Here is a 27,381-nt window from a genome sequence, read left to right on the forward strand (position 1 = left end):
TGTATTGGCAAGGAACCCTCTGTTCAGTTTTGACCCATGTAACAAATATTTATATGAGAAAGGATTTAGAAGAGAACAATGCCAATCAAAAATAGTAAGAAAAGTTACTAAGACAAGACCTGAAATCCAAACGTGAATCACACAAGTGAACAGCAACACATACAGCTATCAATGATAAACCCAAGACACCACCCTTTCTCTTCCAATGGCATTTTGAATATTAAGATTTTGGACATTCTAGCTCCAAGATATCCCAATGGACTATCCTTCTGTGAACAGAATATATGATACTACAACAGAGGTGTGGTTCAGTTTGGTTCAGACCAAGGTAGGAGCGCTTCCTTCCCTTGATTCCTAATCACTCGAGGACATCCAGCAACGAAGGACTGGTCTCATGGGGCAACCTTGGCACTAGTCACGAAGCAGAGAAAACAACGAGGAGAGAATGACACATTGCTGTCATCCACCCTCTTGACCTACAACCACACTGGTTAGCTGAGATATCGAAGACTGAATACTTCCTCTGTGGCACTCACAGCCAGGCCCAAATCCCATTCTTCTTGCCTATCATGTCAAGAGCCCTAATAACAGGGGTTTGGGCAGTCTCTTGCTAGAGATATTCTGTTTTGTATGAGTTAGCTCACGACATCTGAATGAGAAGAGGGAAACAGGATCCAGCCCTCTGTGATCAAAAACGGCAACAATGAACTGCAAAACTGCAGGACTCACACTAGAATAAATCTGTTAACAAGAGCTTTCTCTCCTAACAATTTGAGGCCAAAGTTTAAGTTTCTACCCTAATTAAGTCAAAGGGGAAATGACCTGGGATTCAGACATCCCATGAAGGTGCTGTATAGGACAACCACCCGCACAGTTATCATTTGTTAGTGGCACCAAACAATCAACATTTAGGAATGCCCAAAATAATATTTCAGTGACTGCAATTTTTGGTGGAGGTGGCTGAGGGGAGAAGAGGCAGAGGGGGTGAAATTAACCTGACTCTACACCCACTCTGCTCTTGAAACACAACATTTCCTGAAAAATCTTTGCTCTGTGACTGGGTATCCATCCAAGACTTGTATGCAAGCAATCTACTCAATAAGAACTGAAAAAGAAGTTGTGTCACACTAGAAAACAGTGTTCCATGTGGATCTGGTTAAAGGTAACACTTTACTGTAACTGGAAAAATTTACAAAGCAAAGGCAAAGAATTTATGTGTTTTAATGAATACATTTATTACGGTGGAAGCTATTCATTCAAATGCAATGCATTTGTTTTAGTAGAAATCTGTGTTCTCTGTCCCAGTTTTCACATGAGAATTTTAAAATAGATTCCCGAAACCAAATTCCAATATTTATTTTGAAACAGAAAACAACAAAAAATACCCCAAACAAACAAACAAACAAAAAAACAAAACAAAAAACCAGCACACACACAAACCCAAACAAACAAAAAAAGCCCAGCCAACCAACAAAAACTCCAAATGCCCAACACACTGAAACCAGAACACCACACACAAAATCTGAATCATTCAGGCTGGAAAGGACTGCAGGAGGAAGAAGTCTGGAAGAACAAATGGACAGGCTACTGGTGAAAGTGAGCACTGAAATGCAGAAAAGCGTGACACGATTTATCCATTTGCTAGCCTGTGGCTGTGCTGAGAGACACAAGAGTCACCTGCACTGACTAACATCCAGGACTCTTGCGCACTTCCACAATTATTACGGAAAAAGAGAACGGGTCCAGATGAGCCAGTTGAGACAAAGACTGCAAAAAAACACGGAAAAGGGGAACAGGGGAAACACATGAGAGAGGAATAAATGGTTATGGATCTTCTAGGTACAATCAAAGGATATGTCATCAGCCATGGCATAGAGTAGTTGCGTTGAGGCCACAGGAGTAGAGAGCAGGTGGTGCGCCCACAGTGAGCACCCATAGCCTGGACTTCTCCACCAAGCCCATGCGCCAGCAACCCTATTTACACATCCTTTATTAGTTCTACCACTACTTGTGTTCTTCCCGATGAACTGGTTTATCTACACAATAACTATGGCATTTGGTGTTTGCAAAGGGAAGAACTGGGAAATTAGACAGTGTTTCTAATAAAATATTTAGTTTTCATGAAATAAACAAAAAATGCAATAGCATCGTATAAAAAGTGACATTTATCCCACAATAGTAAATAATTTTAACTAAGGATGCATTAAATTGTCATTAAATTGTCAAAGGAAAGACACTGCAGACAGTTTCCTTTATTGACACCAGCAATGAACACTGCATTTCCTAGGTCCCTTCAAGAGTCATGTCTTGGCCTGCTCTTGGCAAAATTCCTTACCCACATGCTCAAAAAGAAATTCAAGCTTCAGCATGCCATAGTAATAGACAGCATGGACCACAATGACACCCAAATATTTTAGGAAGCAGCATAACCTTGCCTTCAGCCCACCAAAAGTGCATTATACTGTAACCTGCGAATGCCAAATATGTAATTGAATCTTCTGCTATATGTTCCAAAGTAAAGTTGAAATATTTTAGGAGAGCTGCTAAGCAGGTCAAGTCCTTTAAACAAGAGTTCTCTAAAACCTTAAACTCTACCTTCTGGAATGCTGGTTACATACCGGTGACCGACAGCACAGCTCAGCTTCACTGCTCCAGCCCGAGCTTCTGATGTGACAACACTGGATTGACCTGGGCTCCTGGCTTCCTAAGCTGGAGCTGCCAGACTCAAGGCAGCAAGAGTGACAAGCTTCTCATTTGGCAAAGATGTGTAAATGGGCATAACTTGGCACTGGTTAGGTCTCACACAACCTTAAATAATCAAAAAGGAATAGCAGCCCCTTTTACTAAGAACCCTCTTCTGAAAGCTAGGATCAGAAACTGCTGTTGAAATGCCCTTTTAACTGCTTGTATTTTCCACATGGACGCTGCTCTCCTCCAATAACCCTGAATCTATAGTTTTGTCTGGAACAGAGATATAAAAGGGAAAAAATAGCCAGAAATTTCCCTGTAAATGCTGCAGCTGGAAGTGCTTCTGCGCACCCTCCTCCTCAAGGTGCCTGGGAGGAACCAAAAAGTTTGACCTCAACACACTGCAAACCAGTTCCTACAAATAGGCACTGAAATCCCTAGGAAGCATTTCTGCATTCCTCACTTTGAGCCTGGATAAATGCAGAGTTAGCAGGGACTCAGCTGCATAGAGGTCAGGCTACACCTCGGTGGTGGAGATGCTTGGAAAATGGGCTTGGCAAGCAGAAGTTTGTAATCTTGCACAGCTAGAGGTGGGCAAATATCCCAAGCTCAGGCTGCGTTCAAGGCTGCAGTCAGGGCTGGCAGGGGGGAGAAGCTTCCCTGAATAGAATATGTTTGATACAGCAAGTTTTGAAAAATGTTAAAACTGGAGTTCCACTATTTGAGATTCTTCACATTAGAGCCATATTTTCAGTGACTGGTTTGGCTTTTTTATTTACCCACTGGTGGAAACACACAGTTAACTCTGAAACTTACTTTTATTACCTTGCACAAACCAATACAAGAACTCATCCTCCTTTCAAAACTCAGCAACGTCAATCAAAATCTCTCTCTGTAAACAGGATTTATACAAATCACCTTTCACTAGCCTAATTGCCTCAGTTTTACTTTATCTGTTCCTGTATGCATAACTCTCACTAGCTCATTAATCACTCCACTAAGCTCTCAAACCTCACATAAGAAATTACCACCACCCCTATTACTTGAATAAAGAGTCACATTACAGAGAGGAATATCCTTTCTTTGAAACAAATAGCTTCTTTATCTCATGGTTTATGCTCCATTCAATTGAACTGGGTCTTTTCTCTCTTAACTGTCATGCCACATGCTAGGCCCTGTTTTCCAAAACAGATTTTCAGGTGCACAGGAAAATACTTCATTTAAGTCAGGCAGAGGGTGAGAATGACTTGAAAGAGTACACCACTACATCATCAAACCCATTTAATGCTTTGGGAAATGTTAAAAGCTGGTGTTACAACTAACAGAGCTGAAGATGCTGTAGAAGGCTGCTAATCAAAACAGTTTTATGTTAAAAAAAAGGGGGAGAATGATCCATTTGTAGATTCCCCTTCTGAGTTCAAAGCAGATCACTTGCTGTCAAACTCTGAGGAAAACTGCACCTAACAGTTTCTTAATATCTGTCTCGATCATATGCTAAATCCTTAAAGCAGTGACATAACTGAAAGTAATGCCTGAATATAAGGAATACAAGAAAACAAAGTAAAATCCTCTGAAATACTGTCTTAGTCATGCAAAAAACCAGACCATTCCCTCTCAGCTATTTCCCCCCCCAGTTTATGATCAACCTGACACCACTTGAGAAGCTACAGTTATATATTTCTATCCCTAAATACATTCAACACCATCTTAAGCAATAATCCTGTTTACTCCAAAGTGAAAAATCTAAATCAGAATAATTAAAGGCACTTTCTCATGCTGTCTCATCCACTGAACGTTTGCACTCACAAACCAAAATCTACAAGGTTTCCAATTTATGGTTGATTATGTTAATGCTACATTTGGCTTAAGATACTCATGGTCAGCTGTTGGCATTTTGTCTTAAAATAAAACAAATAAACATAAACTTTAAGTGAACTCTGGAATTTTTCACTGCCAATTTCTTTTTAGGGTTTCTGGCTGAATGATGCTCACAAAGAGTTGAAAAAGTATCCAGTTCCAGTGTTTTGTTTACAAATGCTTTTAAGTATCAAAATCAAATTAAACAACACTATACGCCTACACACAGAAAGCAAATAAATATCCCACTTCACTGTGAATGACTTTCATCAAGATCCATTACATATATTAAAAAATAAATTTTGCTTGCAAGCTGCGTAAACCTGTCTTTAAGGTCCTGTTAGCGTATTTTCAAACACTGTTTTTCTAATCAAGATACTTGTGAGGAAGCCACAGAATACTAATAGTTCTTAGAACAAGCAGCAATAGTTCTTAGCACAACCAAGAAGATCTCTCTGCCTCGAGCTGGCATTCCCAAGCTTCATCTGCACCAAGTACCAACATCACAGAGAAAGAACTGCATCTTGTCCCAGCAGCTGCCTCATCTTCAGTGAAGATGTACACAAATTCTGACTCTCATCAGGCTGTTTGAAAGCAAGGTGGCTTGCCCAGTAATAGAGTACTTTTTCACTGGGTACTACTTATGGTATAGGCATCAATTCTGGAGATTGGGTGGAGGCTGAGAGAAGTACTAGAGAAGTACTAGAGAGAGTGCAAAGTAGGGCGATGAAGCTGGTGAGGGGTCTGGAGCACAAGTCTGATGAGGAGCGGCTGAGAGAACTGGGGCTGTTTAGCCTGGAGAAAAGGAGGCTGAGGGGAGACCTTATCGCTCTCTGCAACCACCTGAAAGGAGGATGTAGCATGGAAGGGGTTGGTCTCTTCTCCCAAGTAGCAAGTGATAGGATGAGAGAAAATGGCCTCAAGTTGCACCAGGGGAGGTTTAGATTGGATATTAGGAAAAAAATTCTTCATTAAGAGGGTTGTGAAGCATTGGAACAGGCTGCCTAGGGAAGTGGTGGGGTCACCATCCCTGGAGGTGTTTAAAAGGCATTTAGACGAGGATCTTAGGGACACGGTTTAGAGCCAGAGTTAGGTTATGGTTGGACTCAGTGATTCTGAGGGTCTCTTCCAAATGAAACGATTCTATGATTCTACAGTTTACACACACATTCCCACAGTGGGTGCACGTACACACTCTCTGGTTTTTGCCTCTGCAGTATCACAGGCACAAGACCCCATCCACCTCACCTCCTCCTAGCTGAGGGCTGAAAGCAGCAAGTGGTGTGTCCTCACTGCTACTTCAGTTACCGATGAAGTGCTGAATCCCCCCAGCAAGAACCAGCAGAATACTTTCCAGAGGGTATAAGCAGGGCAGGAAGTAAATGCACCTGACACACGCTGAAGAATTAAGCTTCCTGTAAATAATTTTTCTGATATCTTGAGTTGACATGAGCAGTGATTCCAAAGAGTAACACATAGAATCATAGAATGGTTTGGGTTGGAAGGGCCCTTGAAGATCATCTAGTTCAAGCTCCCCAGCATAGGCAGGGACACCTTCCACCAAACCAGGTTGCTCAAAGCCCCATCCAGCCTGGCCTTGAACACTTCCTGGCATGTAACATCCACAACTTCTCTGCGCAACCTGCTCCAGTGCCTCATCACCCTGTTGTTCATATTCGTGTATGGTAGTAGGTACCACAGACAATAATCCACCAACTGCAGCATTAGCCTGGTATGCTTCTCAGGTGTCTTATACTTGGTACACACTGAACCTGTAGGTTGTTCAGGTAACAAGAGGAAAATACTTCTCAAGGTCCACTGCAGCAGATTTAGCTTTAACAGACTGCTACAACAACAAAAGGTAGTCCTCTTGATCTTGCAAAAGCTAATGCAAATAATGTACTGAAGCACCTGGTCCCGTTCTCATCATTTATTAAGGCTGTGAAAGTGTTGCCTAAATCCTCAAAGCAGGAGGCTTCAAAGGGGGCAATTAATCCAGCTAACCAAAAGCAAACACAGAAAGGCTGATACCTCAGCTGAAACTGAACCAAGAACCCATTTGAAAGACAAAATTTCAAACGGGCTCTCTCTAGGCACACTTGAAGCAGGTAATCCACGACAGGGGCCCAAACCTCTCCCACCCTTTGCGAGACATTTACCTACAGCCAAGACATTTCCACACAACCTTGAGATGACGACACTAGGGGTGGAAAATGAGTTTTCTGAAATTTATATCCCAACAGATAGCAGGGATCTCTAAGGGCAAATGACTGGCTGAGGGTAGCACTGCAAAGCAAGAGGGTTGGGGAAAGAGAAACAGCAATGGGTATAAATGGCAGCTAGGCAGGGCCTGAGCCAAAAGAACAACCCAGGCTAGTATTCAGGACATTTTCTTGGAGCTAAAACAAGATTGGGAATCGAGCAAGAGGAACAAGTGTGTGGTTTGAGGACCCGGTTGATTTTACCATGTGATCTGAGTTAAACAGCACCATTCTTGCCATTAATCATTACCTCTCTTCCAGGAGGGAAGCAAGCACGCTCTGCTGAGAACAACAATCTAACCCTGCTGCTGCAAAACGGAACACAGCAAGACTGGAGTGGCAGGGTCCAGAATTTGGTGCTACCACTTCAGGGAGAGAGGCAAGGAGCCCAGTGACAAAGATGATTCCAACATCGAAGTCTTACTTCAGTTAAGGACAGGGCTCTTTGCAAGGATCAGTGCTTTTCTCTACCCAAACCCAACAGTAACTACCATTCCACTAACAATTCTGTATCAGTCCATTTGACCACAAAGCCAGTTAATGTATCCATTAAAGATTCACCTAACTCAGAAGCAAAACATTTGACGGAACACCACATTCATGCCAGAAGGGGAAAGGACGTTACAAGAGTCTGGATAAAGGCCACAGCTAAGCCTGTAACTGCTAGGTGGCAGCAGGATGCAGAACACCCTGGAGGATTAGGCAGCATCGTCTCCTCTCCCAGAGGGCTATGCAAGAAATCTAATATTCTTTCCAAACTCCTCTCAAGAGCTGCACTCATCACTCTGCAGGAAAGGAACCTGGTTCTCTCACAAATCTGAGGAACAGCTCTTGAAGGTACAGGCAGGAATTGCCCTACTTCCAAGCCTCAGGCTGTAAGAAAAATCAGATCAGAATAAGACCAGAAGTGCAAACATCCCTGGAATGGCTGAATTAAAAACGCTGTGGTGGGTGGATAAGATAGGGACACAGTATTGCTGCTGTGTGAACAAGAGGAGAACGTCCAATAGCTTTGGAAATACTCTGCTTTTAAGCGCTGACAGAGGACAGTCGTAGGGACCTTGGCCTTGCTTCCACGCGGCAGCTAAACTCTTTCTCAACAGAGTCTAAACCACCACCAGCAGCATATCAGCTGAGGTGAACTTGGGGAGGTAATGGTACTGTCGTCTCTGGCCAGAATCCATCGTGGACATTGAAAGGGAAAAACTGGCCCAATGTGGCCTACAAGGCAGCTGGCTGTGATGGCCAAGTTCCACACCAGATGTGATAACAGCATTTTGGAAGTCTGAAGTATAATGGGGAGCAGAGATGCTTCAATCTGCAAACTCCAGAACTAAGTAGTGGAGAAGAAACATGGGTTTGTTCCTTTCTTTTGAAGAGAAATAGCCTGGACGCCTTATTTGCTCCAGAGTTGGAGGGTCTAACCAGGCCACGACTAGAATCGTCACATCTACATGGGATCCAGTTGCACAGGTATTAGCACACAATAAATGCTTTCCTTAGGCCATTTTTCTGAAACTGTACCTCCTGGTCCTGCAAACCCATGGCTAGAAAGCTCTGACAGAGCACCAGCCCTAACCCAGGCAACTGAGGAACAGCATGTGAGGGTTTTGGCACAGACTCACACAAGTGGCATATGAGAGAAGGATTTAACTTGTGGCTTCTTGTAACAGTGCTTGTAAGTGGAATTACAGCCACATGAGACAATCACAGGAAGCCAATAAGTACATGTTCAAAGAGTATCACTATGCTCTCAAAAACGAAAAAATAAAAGGAAACTGATCATAAGGTGCTTCTTTTCCATCAGGCTGTTGAAAGGAGCTGAAATGCCACAGTGTACACACTGCAGACATTCAGCATGAGGGAGGCAGGTGACACAGTAAAGATGCTGAGGAAATAAAGCATTCTTTGGTCCGGAGAGAGAAGATGCACTATCTGGTCAATAAGTACTCAGGCTGTTCCACCATAAAACACTGTCCACAGGCTGTATACCAGAAATTTCAGTTTACTGGATTACTATCTGAATTTCTCAATGCTCAGAAGAGTGAAGCAGCGCAAACACATGACTGTTTGGACAAGCACACTCACTGGCAATGTGTGGACACAACACTGACAAGAACTGACATCAGACCAGCATCAGAGAGGTGACAGATCACTATGCCTCAGCACTTTAATGGGGCAGCAGGAGGAAGAGGAGGGGGAGCTCTCTCCCATCGCCCCTGCCACTGTGATACAAAATGCTGACCAGAAATTAGACACTAATCTAACATCTCAGCCTTCTATTCATATGACAGCATGCTGAGCTTAGCTTCAAGTGAAAACAGAAAATTATATACCAAGCCAGCCTCCCATAAAAGTTAATAGCAACGCTATCAACACTGGCTTTTTTTTCTTGAAGGTGAAGAGTGATACAAAGATTAAAATTCACTGCTGAAGCAAGAGGAAGACTCAGCCTTTCCCCAGCACAGAGAAGCACCAGTCTTCCTCAAGCAGACAACCAGCATTCACTCATCCACAATTACCTATTAAAAAATCACCACTGGGTAACTAATGAACACTTACATAATTACAGTGAAGACAAAGAACTTGAACTTTAATGTGACTTGAAGTTAATAAGCTCAGATCCACGGCTCATGTGAACACGGCCTGAGATTCTAGCATGAAGGAACTTCCAAACACCTTGTCTTTGTTGCCTACTTAGTTTCTTTAAGCTAGCTCACACAGAACAGACAGGCTGAAGTAAAAGCATGCTTGTAATTCACTAAGAAATCAAAATTGTTTTTAGCAATGATGAAAAAATAGATACAATCAAGGAATCTTCCAGATACTTCCGTAATAAACACATTGACAGATATTCATAAAACCCAGATGGAATTCTGATATAAAAGAAGCTTATGTTAGATGTCTTAGATATTCTAAATTAATTCTTATTTTCTTTTAAGTTGTTTTCATTTAGAAAAGAAAAAATTGTTTTAAAATCAAGAAAAAAATCATTGCCCAATTTTTTTTCTGTAAAAAGAATTGTGAAAAAACCTTTTCAAAAAAGAATAAAATCTGTTGAAATTTTTCATTCAGAATAGAATTCAATCTCTTGATCAGCTGTAATAAATGTATCTTTTCTTTCTTTCTGAATTCATGTTCTGTATTAGTTTTGCACCCCTATATCAGAAACCAAAATTTTTTTTGAAAAAGAAGGAGAATTAAAGCAGCAAAGAGTGCCAGCAGCAACTTTCTCTAACAAAAGACTAACAAAACAACCCTCCATAGCTCTCAGGATATTCTAAACTGCTTGGATAGTGTGGTCTTCAGTCTCTTGCCTCCCCTGTCTTGCAGTTTCATTGTGCAACTGTCAACTTTTCTGTAAATTATATTAATTCCACTTGTTAGTACCACTGATTAATTCCGTAACACTTCTCAGGAAAAAAAAAAGTGTACAAAATCAGATTGATATTAGACTAAAAGATATACCTTGAACATACAAAGATGTGTTGACAGTAATACAACCCATCATCTGGAAGATGATGTAAGTACATATTATTTAGAGTACAGAACTATTTAAGCTCCTGTTTTCAGGTCTCCACTAAGGTTTGACAGAAAACAAGATTACCTCTTTATCCAGAGTAGAAATCTGCAGCATTTTATAATTAAGAGTATCACTTCTTATGGCAAGGGGACACAGACCATTCTTTGGTACCTCTTGATACAAATTGTCAAATGCCGTTCTGAAAATTCGGAGCTCAAATCCACATTTATATTCTTACAGTACAGGTGCTCTGCACCAAAGAAAATGCAGAGCCCTTTTTCTAGAGATGTCAAAATTTATTTCTTAATTAGCGACTTTCACAATCAAAATAAAAGCAAATCAAAACAGCATATGGGTGCCTAAAATTCAAAGTGATACTTGCAGTTTAATAATGAAGACCATGAATAACAGCTGTAATTTTCAGTCAACAATATTTTATTAAATTTGTTATTTAGTAACCCTATCAAAACCATTTGTGTAATAATGTAAAGGACAGGAAACTGGTTAATAAAATTCAACATAAAGACACAGAATAAAACATCAATATACACATTACCTTAGCGTTCTCAAGTAGAACTTCATCTCTACCTAAGCCAGGTCCTATGACAACTGAGTGCAGTCGTGGTAACCACTTTTCCACCTCATGGACAGCATTGGGACTATCACTAAATGGAATTGGGAACAAAAGAGAAGTTTAAAAAGGCTTCATTTTAGTATGCTCAGAATCTGAGTAGAAGATGCAAGATAGAAACAGATATTTCCTATCTTGACTGTCAGGCAACTTTATCCTTCAAACTACCAAAAATCTGTGACCCAAGAAATAAGGAATGGTTGTCCAAATAGCAAAACTGAAACATTTATCTCAATTTATTTCTCAGGGGATACCAAATTAAAATGAGGAAGATAATTGCAAGTTCCACTACAGTTGTTACAAAATAATAAAATAATAATAATAATCATTAAAAAAAAAAAGCAGGAAACCAAGAATTCTTACATTCTGTCATAACTCTCTATTTAACACTTCTTTGCAGAGATTATACCTCGGAGAGAGATCTATCATCTTGCAGGTATATACTGCAGCTTGCTGGAAATGATGCAATTATTTATTATGCTGCATGGCAAAATGATAAAATCTACTCATATGCTTTTTGGCAGTTGCTTCATAAGCATTTGTTCCAACTGAATTATGGCCAAACTATCCCCTTTCCCCAAAAGGCAACAGGAGAATCGAGCTATTCAGCGAGGGTATTATCTGCTCATAATGCTTAAGATTTCTGTAGCATTCGGGTTTTGTCTACATTGGAAAAATTATGAGCAAATCCGCTGCCAAATATAGCTGCCACAATACAGCATTCAGCCGCTGACCAGAACTATTTATTTTGTTCTGATCAGTTTTGTTGTGTAAATAGGTCACAATATTTTGAAAGCGCTGCCCAACAATGTCAGTTAATCCTTACTGGCAGTTCAGAGGGAAAATTTATCCTCCCTCCCTCCCCACCTCTGTCATAAATGATGACAATAAATGAACATTTTACCTGAAGCACAGGGGAATAAAACTCCCTACAGGCTAAGCAAGGGGGTACTATTTGGTAGTATCACACAGAATATTTTGAGCTTGCAGTACTTCAACAAAGCTCTATTATTACGGATGAAAGCCCATGTGTGTTTTTCACAACCAACAGCTGTCCGAACGGGACACACCGCTTGGGAACAAGTGCTTAGCTCATGTCTGGCAGCATCAGCAAATTCCACCACGACTTCTGCGAGTGCCAGGCAGGAGCCCGAAGCTTTTGCAGCTGGACCGAGCGAGGCTGGAGCGCATCAAGGGACGCGGTGCCTCCCGTCTGCCCCTCCGCCCGCAGAAGCTGCTCCAGAAATCCCCAAAGGTGCCCGATGCTGACAACACACAATGGCTCTGCCAAAACAAGGCTGCGGGGTGGGAGCGATGACCCCGCTGCAAGGGCAAGGGAGATGAGGAACCACGTGAGGACATCATCAGCGTCCCTGAAGTGGTCGCCCGCTCAGCAAGCTGAAGCTGAATTTCCATTTGAACCATGCAGCTCCCTCTCTCCTCCTGCTCACAAGGAAACGGTCAGAGATTGTGACTTGCCAAACAGCTCACTGTTTTTTTTTTTTTGCCAGCTATCAGTTTATGATGTAGATACAGGCTGGAAATAAAAATGATCCAAGAAATATTTAAAGCACTGTTTAAAAAAAACCCAGTTCTTTTATATGTGGTATGTTGACTGTGTGAAAAACCGTCTGTGAACCCAGCCAATAAAACATCACCATTTCTGAATGCAGATCGCTTTTCTATTTACACACTGAAATGGATTTTATCTCTAGAAGAGCAATACATATCTTGAATATATTTTTCTCAAATAAGTATCTCACATATATCTATATATCATACAGATATAAGAATACAGCTGTATATAAGGATGCTTGAATGGATCAGATTCAAAATATCTTTGGATAGTAGAAGCAAATACCTTAAATAAATGTTCCATTCAATGTAAGTGAAGGACAGAGCCATAGACAGTACCATAACTGCTCTGGTCTTTTACGAATATCCCATGCAAATAATCTCAAGGTAGAAAGTGTGCCAATTTATTGATATTCAGGACTGAAATAAGATAATTTTGTCTCAAATCAAATTGATAATGTGCACTCTTCAAAACAAAGACATCTCTCGGGAAATGAAGAGTCCAACATTAAGCCACTCCCACTCACTTTGCCTCTGGTAATAATAAAAACCTACTGTAGAGCTTTTTATCTTCAAAGCATTTTACAAACATTTCATTCACATAACTCCTTTGCAACTTCACATCAAGACGTAACCCCAGGCGTATGAAGGGCCAAGAGATTTAAAATGGTGATAATGACTATTACATTGCAAAATCAGCTGTAAAAAGAAAAGAAAGCAGAACAAGTACAAGTACTTTCATAAAGAAAGCAGAACAATTACTGTCTCAGAGAAGCAGCACGCCAACCTCCCTTTAAGACACTGGATGTTCACAACAGCTGTAATTACGCGGCTAAGGACACCTTACAAATATCCTTTATCTGCAGCTTCAATGAACATGGAAGGGCTACTGTGTCATCTTACAGTTTATTCCCACATGCAGACACCAAAGCAGCAGCATTTTAAAGCTGACAGGGTACAAATGTTCAACACATAACTTTCTTCAGGAAGGGCGATCACCTTGAATATTCCTGACCGTGGTATTCAGCACAAAGACAGAAACTCTTCCAGCTCTTAACAGCTACAGCCTACACACAACATTTAAACCTGCCCAGAAGAGTTCTCTGACACCGAGGCCAGCTGGGCTCTACACTCTCAGGCAGAACCCCTGGACGACAGCAGTTCCTCCCCAGGGAAAGAAGGTGTTGGGAAAGGCTGGTTGGCATGGGCAAAAACCTTGCCAAGGACCACTTGGATCATTTGCCAGTACAGATCATCACGTTTCAGTACCTGGGAATAAATACTCCTTGGCAGTGTCTAGTTTCCTAGAAAAACCCCATATGTGTTATTCTTTGTCTTTCATTCCAAACCAGGAGAAAAAAAATAGTTCGGAGGCACCAGAGCAGAAGACAAGTCAGGTCCTCAGCTGTTTGCTGTGTACTACGCTCACACAAATAATGTTGTTAACTTCCTTCATCCCTTCACACCAATTTCTCTGCCTGGTTACTAACCTGATTTCAAACCTCTCCATTTAATTATCACCTCCACTGCCCAAGACACGCACTCACAATTGAAATTAGCACTGTATTAAAAAAAAAAAAAAAAGTATCTAGAAAGGCATGAGGTATGAAGAACAAGATGCAATCTTCAGGCTTTGACAGAAAGGGACCACATAAGCAAGAATCAGCGTTGCCTTCAGAGGTTCAGAGCCTTACAATACATGACTCAGCTTTTTTCCAAAACAGGAATCACAATGCAATACCCCTATGTTAAAGAACAAAGCTAATATTAAGAGATGTCAGAAAATCTTTTGCAAGGCCAAGAGAAAACAGCATTTGAATTTCTGAGAAGAGGGTAACAACCTCTGAGAGAGCCTTTGATTAAATTAACATCAGGGATTTCCCAAAATAAGGCAAGCGTTTTTGGAAGGTGATGGGGCAAGAGTCTGGGACACAGCCTGGTTTTCCCATAATTTGAAAACACTAACTCTGCACCATAAACACACACAACAGGAATACTTTTGGAAGCTGAATCCAAGCAGTAACACCTGTAAACATAGAGAGTGAGCTACAGTATAATTGTGCAGACGTGTGAAATTAAAGATTTTGGTGACAGACCACAGCTGTAGATCTGCAGGGAATGAACAGATCAAACAGTTACTTCATTTCCAGTTAACCACTACGTGTTATGTTGACATGTTATCAAATGCCATTCTGATGAAAATCTAGCCTATGACAGCTCACTGTTGCTCAATCGAGCAACCAACCAACACCCCTCCAAGCGCCAAAAGCTTCCTCAAAGACTGGAAAGCAAACGATACAGCTCTGACTGCAGACAGAAAAGAACTATCACTGGACAAACATGTCAATAGCAACTGCGAGACATCAAAATCATTAATAAGGAAAACTGAATGAGCTTCTGTAACTTGTTTTGTATGTGTGAAGTTTAGTAGGTAAGAAAGAGTCTAAAGCTAACGTCAACAATCGATCAACTTTACGCATTGTCCATTAGTCAAAGCAAATCTGTACAAATAAGCAAGGGCAGAGAGTCTTACAGGGGAGCACACTATGAAAAAGGACCCCACAGATGTTTACCTGATCAGCTTTCCTCGGCTATTAGTGAGAGCTAGGGGACAGAGAGACAAAGCTTTACTCCACAGAGGCTGACAAGACTCTGATATTTTGGGAAGACAGACAAAACAGCCTTGTCATCTGACTTCCTTGAAGCTCCTGTGTAGACAGGGCCAAGGTATGGTGCTCAGCACCTTTCACATTTATCTTTTTGCTCTTTTCTCTGCCTCCAGAACATATTGATAAAAGTAATTTCCATGGCAATATCTGTAAAGATTCTTCAAATTAAACAGCACCAAGTCTCTGAAATGGTGAGGACGAAATTGTGAATTACTGGTAGCCTTAGATATTTTCTGCTAAACCAAAATCAATATGCCCTGAAAAAATTCCTCATCTTGCCACCTCAATTATTTTTGCACACAGGAGCAGCACTGCTTTGGTTATAGTGCTCCTGGCAGTAACTGCTGGATTCAGCACTGTGTCATCTCACTGTTGCCTTTTAATGCACAAATTCGGTGTCACAGTAACTTTCAAAAAGCTAATTTAGAAAATAAAAACTGTAAGTCAAAACTTTTTGCTTTCCAGGACTCTCCTCTATTTCACTATCACACAATACAAATTGACATAAGACAAACTCCTGTAGATCTTCGATCTTGGTGAAAGCTTGAATGTAATAACCTATCCAAAAACAGTAAAGAGCCTGAACAAAAATCATGGCTACTGCCCTAATATCACCCACAGTTTCTAAACATCTTCCAGAGCACTTTGTAACAGGTATTTGACAGATGCCATCTGCTCGAAAGTCATTTCTAGGCTGGTCACTGCCCTGAGTGGGAGGACACTTGACAGCTGGGGCCTGGAACACAACTCGCATGCCCAGCCCTCCAAAAAAAGCAGATTTTGCTGTACACGGCATTTTGTTCAAAGACTGGCTTTCACCAAATGATCAAAATCCACCAAAGCAATAGCTTTACATTATTACAGAAACCTCTAAACACAGCAGCTTTCCTCATTCAGGATGAATGACAGTTACTGTCTCTGCTTTCTAGAGAAGGGAAACGAAAAACGATGATAAGGTGCAGCCTTGTCAAATTTTACATAGAAACAAGAAAACATTAAGTCAGTATAGGTGTAACCAGGAGCTACAGAAATAGTAGATAAGCATGAGTGACAGGGCAGACAGGAGGCAGCAGGACCACAGCTTTTCACATGTCTTTTAGGCAGAGCTGGAGCCACCTTAGTGATCAGAGATGTGGCTTGGACATCACAAAACGCCAATTAATGGGACCTCCTAATAGAGAAGGACATGGGACACAAGCAAAAGTGCTGTCACCTGATGAACTGTACAGCTCCTTGCTGGAGAGCATATTTTTCAAATTCTGCTCATTATCTGTGCACATTTGATGTGACTGAAGCAGCCCCAAATGCATTGAAATGTACCATTGCAAAAGTCTTGTTATGTAAACTCAGGCAAAGCCACTTTAAGCGAGCAGTTTCCAAAGCCAATCCCGAGTCTTATCTTCAAAGATGGGAAAAAGTCTCTGATCTAAGGATGAAAGAGTTTCAGTTTTGTTTGTCCAAGCACTGCAGGTAATTATGTTAATGTGAATCAAATGTTAGACCTGCTGACATTTAGATCCTGTCACGTTATACAGTACATCAAAAGAGCAAAAGATGGGACATAATGTGTAGCTCTAGAATTTAAGCAGTTATCTCAGAAAGCTAATTATTAACTATTGTGGTAAACCTCGGGTGAGGCCATTATTGGAAACTGGGTAAATAGGATAGGGAAAGATTATTCTGGAAAGGTTAGGTCAAAAGAATTAAATGAAAAATGAAAAAGTTCAAAAAATATTTGAGCATAAAATTAAAACTATAAAGAGTAGCTATATTTGTTAATGCTTAAGTCATCATTCTCGTAAATTAACTCCAAATTTCCAGAAGCCTGAGGCAGCCTCTTTCAGCCCCATGAACAGAACTGGAAATAACTTATTCTAGAAAAGATCAGTGATTCCATTATCAGCCCACGGGTCTCACCAAGCACCTCAATCAGGTAGAGCAAATATCAGTGACAACACAGTGGCATGAAGTTGGCTGGATGCAATTAGAGACCACAAAGAGATACACTTAGTAAATTCAGATTAGTATATTAAAATGCCCACAAAATAGTTTTGAAGACAAAATGGTCATTTTCTCCTACCAGGCTGTTGAAAGATATTTCAGTAGTGTTTAATCTGCAAATGCTGGGTAGACAATGCCTATTTGCCTGCTACAATCTGATTAAATTACAGGGAAGACAACGAAAAAAAAACAAAGACCCTAATGAGAGGGGGATTGAATACTATGCAAATCAAAAGGTCCTTTTCAGCTATTGAATAAGTTAATTTAGACACCAGAAGCGAACGTGGTAGGCCTCATCTGAATATTAACAACACAGCAGTAAGAACAGCAGCCCATCATCCAGGAGAAGCGCTGGTGTCACAAGTTCACAGCACGAGGCTGCTCTTCATACGCAGATATCACAGTCTTTACTTGCTCCATATTCTACCTTCAAGGCATCCAGACTGTGAATGCCCTTTGAGGTACACATTTAGAAAAAAAACGCCGTATTTACCATGTTGTGGTTTTTATATCATTATAACAATGACAAAAACTCAAAATGTTTTCCGCAGCTGCTACTTGGACACCAGACTCTCATTGACATATCAGATCTTCTTTTTCATTAGGAATTGGCTTGTCAACATGCTATAGACATCAGAGCCAACAAAAACCTCTGTAATACACATTAAACAAACAGGGTCATTTCTCTTAGGCAGAGCAGAGCCTCTCACAATCTGTGACAAAGAGGCCCAAAGGAGAAGCTATTGCTTGACTATTTTCGGAGATTTCTCACACAGACACGACGACACCACTCAAGGTCAACCTTATCTAGTCTTGCAAAGGTACCACAGGTATCAACGCAATAGTTTTACAACCTGCATTTAGATATATTCAAATACTTAAAGCAGTTGAATGTTTTGATCTCAATCACATTACCAGTGTGTGATATGAGAGTCGTCGTCCCCAAGTATAATGATAACCAAATGTCTTGACCTCTGTTTTCAAAGGTCATGACCTATTAATACTGACTTGATTAGTAGAATCTGTCAAATATTCTTCCAAATGGACTGCAGTCAAGCAAAACCTGTGACTTTAAAAGTGACAGGATGAAGCTGACAATGTAATTTCCTTCAGAATGAAACAGACTTAAAATATCCCTAGAAAAACTAATGCATTTTTTTTAAATGTGAAAACGAATAAATGAAGTGACAAGCTTTTATCACATCGGTATCCCCCTCTAGTTTACATTCAAATCTGAAGGCACAGATGATAGTTGAATCAATACTCAGCACACTAGAGTACTTCAAATCAGCTGTGGACACATGAGAAGACAGAACAAGTCTCAGTCTAAATATCTGCTTTGCTGATTATCAGCTGGAAAAATAAAACAAGCATGAGACCCTAAAACCTTCAAATAATAATTTAAAAAAAATGCAAAAGCAAATCCCAGGCATGCCTGCATTCACTCAAACTCAAGAAAGGTTAAGTACCAAAGAAATCTAATCCTGGTGTCAAATCACAACAGTATGGCAAGTGTTCAGAAAGATGAATTTGGCCAGGATCTAACCGGAGTACAACGCTCCTATACATCTCCCTCTCACGTATCAGAAAGCAGCAAGAACACCAGCACTCCCCACGGTGATGCTAAGAATCTCTGGCTGCTTCACACACTTTGAGGAGGTGGCAAAACCTCTGTCAGCACCACCTGGGATAAAGGCCTTTGCAACAAAAGGGAGGAAGGGAGTATGAGACGAATACACCTCTCGTCTTTTATTCACTCTGCAGCATACAGCAAAGCAGCAGCAGCTTTTTGCTGAGAAAGCTTGACACAGGAAACAGGTCGATAAACAAGTTTTGTCCATGGCACTGCACAACAGGATTAGAAACAGGTTAAGTATACTTCTGAGTCAGCACATACAAACTGACCTTTATGTCCCCCTAAGTACTTAGGAAGAAGATAAAAAACAAACCAACCAACCAAAACAAAAACAAACAAAAATCCCCAAACAGAAACAACACCAACCAAACAAAAAGGCCAACAAAAACTTTCTCATGTGATTCCTATCTAGTCTGCTGTCTAAATTAGGTCTGGGAGAAAAAAAAAAAAAAATCGAAGTTTATGCCTTCAGCTTTTCTGCAGGTCTCATAGGGATCCAGCAGTCAAGTCACTTGGGAGGCATCTTTTTGGTAATCGGAGCAATCTGTGTTCTCTCCTTAACTTCTCTCATGGAAAAGAGAGGTTAGGCCCACGTTACACAGAAGCAGCTTTTAAGAAGTGTCCTTAGCTAACACAACTAAAAGGTATGAGCTTCCTCCCACAAAGGACCAACGGTTTTGAATTTCGTCTCCACATAAAGAATTAAAGGGCCAAACATCTTAACTGTTCCTGTGCTTTTTTTTAAGAGACTTGGCACTGGTTAGAAGTGCTCAAGTAACTTATCAAGAGCTCACTATCCATGATTCAGTCTAATGATTTTTTCAAATCATCAAAACATAAACAAAATCCAATAAAAGTAAGTAAAATATGTTCTAGCAACCCTGATCTAAGCTAAGCTTCTTCTTTGATGGTAACTGGCCTCAACATACAGGCTAGATTCATCAGTTTTCTCCCCAATTATTTTTATTTCAAACTAGAAAAAATAATCTTTTTACAAATCCAAACCAAAACTAGAACTCCGCAATTAACTCTAAAATTCTTGGTAATTCTGGAAGTCTTTCCTAGTCCATACAGATCCATAGATAAAACCAGCTCAGACGAAGGTACTAATTCTAAATCCACACCTATTAACAGTTCAAGGGTGATGTTTCTGGAGATAACGGAAAAATTACCTGACTTCTTCAGGACCACAATAAATTAATGACATGACATCTCATTCTACTTCTCTGATAAAACTCTGGAGATCAAGGTGTATTATGGACTGTTGACTACAAATTGTCTGACAACCAGGTTACAAGTGGGCTACTCAGTAGTATCTCGATCCTACAGAGAAACTCTGTAACATTATGAAAAAGCCCTTGCAGGAGGGAAATCTAACACAATAGATCTATTCTCTTTTATTTTAAAACATAACTAGCTGGGTTTATATAGTTCATTTAACTCTGTGATCACTTGCCTATCAAGACAGGATAAGCTAACCCAACATAGATATCCAGGGAGTCTATTCAACCTGACCTGAGCCTGTGAATTGACACAGGGAATATAAAAAAAGCCGCTGAAAAAACTATTCTCTAGAAAGTTCCCAACACTAATGCAAGAAAGTACTTACACATTTACAGCAGATACCCACACAGAAAATGCCTGCAATAAAACTTAACAAAATGCAAAAGCTAAGTTTTATCTTGTCTGTATTTGTGCAGAGTTTACAGCAGGAGCACGTTAGCTGAGAAACCATAAAAATGCAATGCAAACCAGGGGTAATGGTGACAAGGGCAAGGCAGTTGTGACCAAGACTCAGTATACTCCGCTGTTCAAAAGATGCCAACTTCCGCAATACACACCCCTCACTTCTCCACAGGACAGCAAAAAGTCAGAGAGTAAAAATACTGAACTGGTTAGTTGCTCAGTTTTTAATTAATACTTTCATTAATACCAAGTAATCATGGAAGGGACCATAATGCATTTGACAGAACCCCTAAATAAAAAGGAAAAGCTACTACTGGTCATATTGACTATTCATGGCCCCTAGACCCCCAGCTATTGATGGTCAGCTCGGGTGGCGAGGACACACAGAGTCAGGTGTTGAAGTTCGTCTTTCCAGATCCCAGGCAGTCCCAGCTCTTTCACCTTCATCCCCAGTAACGGGGAATTAAGTCACAAACCAAAAAACAGAGAGAAACTTGCATTACGGGTGTCGCCAGCACAGGCTGTCGCACCAAAAGGAATCCCAGGATGGTCTGCAGCTGGGAGCACACGGAACTGCCCTAGCCGTGCTGCAAGATGGATGCTCCTTTTCATAACCCTCCTTCCACAATCCTACTCAATCTTTCTCACATAACATACCTTGCATCCTTGAAGTGACAGACATTTGCCGAGGACCTGAAATGCAACAGTGCAACTTCCAGCCCTCACACACCTTCGCTAGTCGTGCCATCAAAGAGCCGCGACAGCAGCTCTAACCAGCCAGAAGAGCCCTCGCATTCAGGGGGCAGCAGCAAAAAAAAGAGCATGTTCTTCCCTGGAGGTGATCCCCTGCGAGGTGAAGGCCGTAGGGAAAGGTGGTGGCAGCCAAGTTGCAGAGGAGATGATAAAATGTCAGACTCCTGGCAGTACAAAATGGCAGCTGAACCCTGGCAAAATGCCAAGCCATTCAAACAGCGAACTGAGGAGTAATACGGGGCCATAATTATGATTAGCATAAGAAGAGAGTAGTACAAGGGCTACCTAGTTACTCGGAAGGGTCATGGAGAAATCATAACAAAGCAAAGTTTTAAGGAGAGACACAAAAGAAAACAATGACGTAGCTGCTCGGTGGGTTTTACCCGGAGGTTCTTCCATGCGTGAAGTGCAGCCCGGGAGAAAGTACAAAGACTGTTTAAGAGATCAGGCTCTGAATCAAGAGCGGCTGGCCGTGCCTGCAGAACTCAAACGGCTCCACAACGTATAAAAGATCATATGAGAAGTGTGACACTGAAGACAAAGGACCTCACGAGAAAAATAGGCTGTTTGTGTAAATTTGAATAAAACCTGGGCTCAACAGAGTCAGTCAAGATTTTTTCCTTTCTAACCAGAAAAGACTGTTTTCTCTTTTCCTCAAATGAAGCAGAAGAGATAAAAATATGTATGAGAAAATTTAACAAACAAAATCTGAACATTCTGATATTTGCATTTTTTTCATTTTGAATGTCATATAAACAATATTTACAGATCCATCCCTCTATGCAATTAGCCAGCTGTCTGGGTGAAATTAATCAGAGTTGTAATAAAAGTATTAAACATTACATTTCAGACTTAAAGCTATATGGATATGAAAATTTCTAGATTCACTGTACTTTGTACATCTGGAGGAATTTATAGATAGAGCTGAAGCTTAAAATCAAAAGTTCTCTTTGCAAATAGAAAGATCAGAGTTTTCATTAAGATCTGAATTCCAGAGAAGACACTGAGAATCTGTGTATAAAAAAATACCCTTATTTAGTAGGCACAATCTGGACCTCCACGAACAGAAATGTCACTGTTTACACATTGTCACCTCCCTTTTCTCTGTGCTGCTTCTTTTCTCCTATTAACCTCTTCTATTACCACAGACATCAAGAACACCGAGCATATGAAAACATGCTTCTCCTAAGGCAAGGTCAACTCCTTCCCACACATGACACCCATATGCTGTATCCCGAGTGTCACCCATCAAGACAACCTAAGTTACAAGCTCATAATGCCATTAAGATTCTCCATCTGATTTGTTATCATACAATGTCAGACAAAACATCAAGAGAAGACATCCCTTCTGGACTTTGGAAGCTAACACAGTTGGACTGGTAAAAACCCTATCCTTGTATCCTCCCCTTACTTTCAAATATCATTTTTACCCTGCCTAAAATCCACAAACTCATGGGTTTCTATCTTTGGGGGAAGAAAAGACAAAAAAAAAAAAAAAGAAAAAAGAGGAAAAAGTAAACAAAAACCACCAAACCAAAAACAAAACAACAAAACACAACCCTTGATATCTGTCTGTTTAACTGACTTCTTTCTAAGCACCTCTCTCTGCATCAACAGCAATGAAACCCACCTTTAGAATGTAACAAACTTACGGCTTCCAACTATAGGCATCCCAATAAGGGAGATCATATTCTTCTTCTCAGACACAGAAATATTTCTACTGTCATAAATCTGTCCTGACAGCAATATCTGACAAACACCACTTTAAATTATGCTTTTTCTAGCTTAATCACAGTTTTGCTATGCACACCAACAGACTTTGACATGCACTGGTGCAAGCCAAACTCAGGGACACATACCTAAGGCACACATCTTAATTCCCATTTGCAGTGCTAATTGTAAACGGTCACAACACCTAATTGAAACAATTTATCCTACAAAAGCTGATCAATCAAAAACATATTTCAGCATACAAATTCAGGAAAGAACACACGGATTTGCCCAATTAGGACAGTTGCTCATTAAACTTTTTATGTTCTTGTTAAAAACCCCTGTATTTCAGATCATTTTAGAACCTCCATTTATTCCCAGGAGTAGGTGTGTATCTAATGCAACATATTTATGAAGAAAAATGAGAATCAGCATCTCTCTTGCCCAGTAATTTTGTGCAAATTACTATACACACAGTAGTGAGAGAAAAAAAACCCACAGTACCGTAAAATACTATCAGGACTAAAGAAGCAAGAGAACATACTCTATTTGCCTTTCAAATGCAGATTCTAAAATGCTGACTTGTAGTGATTCTTAGTTCTGGATTTTGCTGTTCACAGTTAAATGCATTACAATCACAGAACGTGTCAGCAAGTAGTGGAAAGCAAGATCTTAGTTTTTAAAAAAATTCTTCTATATTAAACATCTTACTGTTTGTAATGAAAGGATAAACCCAGGGGTTTTTGTAATCTCCAGCTCACCCACCCTGTAACTCAGAAAAGAAATAACACAAACTAATCAACTGTCAGATTGAAATGTTCAAACTAGTAATCCTAACTTGCTCATTTAAACAAAAGATAAAGTCACTTACAGAACTGGATGAACAATCAGCTCTGGACTATATGATTTGATTACTGTTGCTGCATCTTTGGTACAAAACACATGGGATAAATCTGCACCCTAAAAAAGAAAATTTGCAAACAGAATTATTGAATTTTTACTCCAAAGTTTACTCGGTGAATAATTCACCTGAATTCTTACTTCTCAGTACCCAAAGCAAACTTCATTACTTTTTCCATTTTGGCTTAGACTACCATACAACGTTTTGGATAAATTTTTTTGTCTCTAATTTCCTATATATTTTTTCCCTGTTTCTCGCCAATAGGATGACTGAAAACGCATCTTGAATCTTTATTCACTTGAGAAATGTTTCTCTTTTGCAGATGAACAAAGACTAAAATGTCACACGTAAAATAAGAAAGGCAAAAAAACACAGCTGAACAAGAGACAAGCTACATTAGAGAGGAAAAATAACACGGTAATATACTTGTAAAATGTGGCTATGGCAATCTAGTCATTTCCAATCCTACCATTTTCACTCAATGGTCCAAATCCATATCAGATAAAAGCTGACACAATTTCAGCAACACCCCTTAAGTTAAATAAAGATTAAAGCTGAGAAGTTTAGCCTCAGGCTTCTGGTATCAACTCAAAAAATCAGGCATACATATAAATATTATGTAAGCAGCGACCGGAAAGCCTGATCTTGTAACTGCCTTGTATATTGAAATTTCCCAAGGTTAAGAAAGTGTCTCCTCTGCTTTCCTACTACACATTTAACATTTCAATCTACTAAGCAATACAGAGATTTGATCCTACAACTCTTTATGTGTAGATGTAATGATCTGAGACCAAGTTACTTCAATAGAAGACCTCCTAGTATGCTACTGTATTTGCACACAGTGAACAGAAAGCTGGGTGGCCTTCGCATCTTATGTAAGATCACTAAATAATATATTTCAGTATTAAAGCCTTAAAGGACTGCATCCTGCAGGGGTGGCCGGAATACCTGGGTTGGTTACCTACTTATTGAAACAAATCTTCAAAAAAAAAAAAAAACAAACCCAAAAACATACACGATGAATTGAAAGTACTAACACACTATATAGAGAGTACTGAAAAGTATATATACTATGTAAGTATGACTACAACACTGAAAGCATAAATGTAAACATTAATCTGAAGTTCTTCTATTGTTCTATAAAGTTTTGAAAATTCCTATCTTACTCTCTGATAAAACTGTTCTCTCCCTGAAATTTTCAATTTTTTGACATATCTAACATTACCTTATATAGAGAAAATATTCACAGAAAACATAGCAAATGACACATATTTACAAAGTATTTACACAAATCCAGGACTAAGGGTTTTCTCTGTTAAATACAAGACCTTTTAGAACTCGAATTTCATGTGCGGCACAGAACAAATGCTTTTAAAAAAATGGCACTTGGCCAATATAAATGATGAAAAGTTCATTTTGGATTGATAAAGAAGAACACATACCACTTTGAGAGCTGTAATTGCAGCAAAATACGGTGCTCCAGTGTATCTAGAAGGGAATACAATTTAGGTTAGGAAACACAGTCATGAGAGTAGATAATCTGGAAATCAGACTGCCATAATGAAATACCAAATTCAAAAGCAAATTTTTTAAAAAAAGCTTTCTCTTCTGTTTACCCTAAAAGACAGATAAAATCTTGCTATACCAAAGCCAATCTTAACTCTTGCTTTGATTTCAAAGACACGGGATTTCACCTGAGCCATCTGATTCTTTCATAGGAATTATAAAAATCCTACCATAAAAAAGCAAACTCTTCTCAGACAACCAACTTAAAAGTTTAGAGACAAAACAAAGAGTCAAGCACTGTCTGTGAGCCACATCTGGGATCTGTGACCAGGACCAATCATATCTGGTTTTAGATGCTTAGCTGAAGTGCCTAAACTGCAGTTCCAGTTGCCCTAAACTCTCTTTATGATGACTGGAGAGAGAGATATGGCCAGAATCACCCTTCAGAGGTGCCTACTTCTGTGAAGAAGTGAGAACCTAAGCCCAACAGGAAAACTAACTCCAGACTACTTCAGCCCCTCTGTAAAACAGCACCTTTTTGCGCTTTACAGAAAGTTTGTTAATGGCAGATCTCCAACAGTAGATCTCTTTCACAGGAGAAAGATGCCACCTCTATTTCAAAAGGGAAAAATGAAAAACGGAAAGGTGTAGTGGCTCATTCAAGGTATTCTGCAGATTACTGAATGTGCCCAAGAAAGAAAAAGAGTCCGTTTAATTTCCAGGCCAGTAAAGCATTTAACTGATTTATACTGCATTTCTTTTTACCCTGAAACACGCCATTTCTATTATTCCAAACATAACACCAGGTATTGACAGAATCTAGCAGACACTATCATTTATCAAAAAAAAAGTGTGCAGTAAGAAAATATTCTATTCCTGATTTAAGAGACCCAGGTCCCAAGACACCAAAATATATTTAAAAAAAAAAATATATCAGATGTGCCACTGTCTTACTCTATTCTACTTATTCTATAACTTCATAATGCAATTGGAAAAGAATAATGCTGAAAGCAGAGTGAGTTTTGTGGTCAAAAAAGACAGAGACGGTAGACACAAACAGCGTTCTAAGTTTCAACCATATTCACTACCAAAATTTTGCAACACAACTGCAAGGAAGCATTTTCTTTCCTAAGCGTGCATGGTCATGATGATGGACTAGTAAAGCCCTCTGGAAAACACTCATGTTTTAAATGTGAGTTTGAATGGCTTCTACAAGTACTTATGATATTCTCAAACTCTCTCAGAAACAAAAATCAAATTTCTGTTTAACTTACTCTTGACAGCCTCCAACAATGCCTATACGTCCGTCTTGACCTTTATGCTTTTTTCCCGTTAGAGGAGGGATAACATTGCGCACCAGTTGAAAAATATTCTCCATATCCTTTAGAGTGTGTGTTCTGTGCAGTGAAAACGATCTCTCTATAACTGAAAAGAAGAAAATAAGTATTACTTTAAAGTATGTTCTTTCTTAAATTACCATGAGCATTTCTTTTAAGCACTCATACTAAGAGAATCACTCAAAGATATACAAAGTGACATACTCCCAAAAAACAAATGCTATGTCACTTTGAGCCCTTTAAAACAGTGAGTAACTAGGGAAGGTGATCTTTTTAAAACTGAATGTAGGGTCTGATGCAGAGAATATTCCCACTGACTGCTCACAGTCCTAATTTAGGGCTCAGGTACAGAAAGAAACAACAGCCCAGAATAGTTATATGAACATTTTGTAACTAGAAATATCTTCTTAGTTCAGCCTGAAATCACTTCCATAATTAAGCTCAACTGAAATAGGTAGACGTAGTAAAGAATAAACACATACAGACACAGAGCGAGCATGGAGCAACTAAAACCACATTTTAAGCGTATCCCCTACCTTATTTTTTGCTTCCCTTTAAAGACTCCCACCTCTCGGCAGAATCAGGGCCTATCTCTCTGCATTTTTATTTTGGCAGGTCGTTACAAAGCATAATGAAAGTCTTTCTGC

General features: G+C 39.9%; 1 protein-coding gene across 4 annotated transcripts in view; it reads right to left on the reverse strand.

Annotated features, from left to right (window-relative positions):
* NAXD (NAD(P)HX dehydratase) overlaps positions 1–27,381 on the reverse strand; it is a 51,490-nt gene that overhangs the window by 17,247 nt on the left and 6,862 nt on the right. For all 4 annotated transcript variants that reach the window (XM_082043384.1, XM_082043381.1, XM_082043382.1 and 1 more), the window contains 4 exons: positions 26,672–26,822; positions 25,334–25,379; positions 23,862–23,950; positions 10,886–10,994 (listed from right to left, as the gene is read on the reverse strand). In XM_082043384.1, the coding sequence (XP_081899510.1) occupies positions 10,886–10,994; positions 23,862–23,950; positions 25,334–25,379; positions 26,672–26,822 (395 nt within the window). The remainder of the gene's footprint in view (positions 1–10,885; positions 10,995–23,861; positions 23,951–25,333; positions 25,380–26,671; positions 26,823–27,381) is intronic.

This window comes from Streptopelia decaocto, assembly GCF_964273445.1.
Source record: "Streptopelia decaocto genome assembly, chromosome: 1".
NCBI classification, from domain to species: Eukaryota; Metazoa; Chordata; class Aves; order Columbiformes; family Columbidae; genus Streptopelia; species Streptopelia decaocto.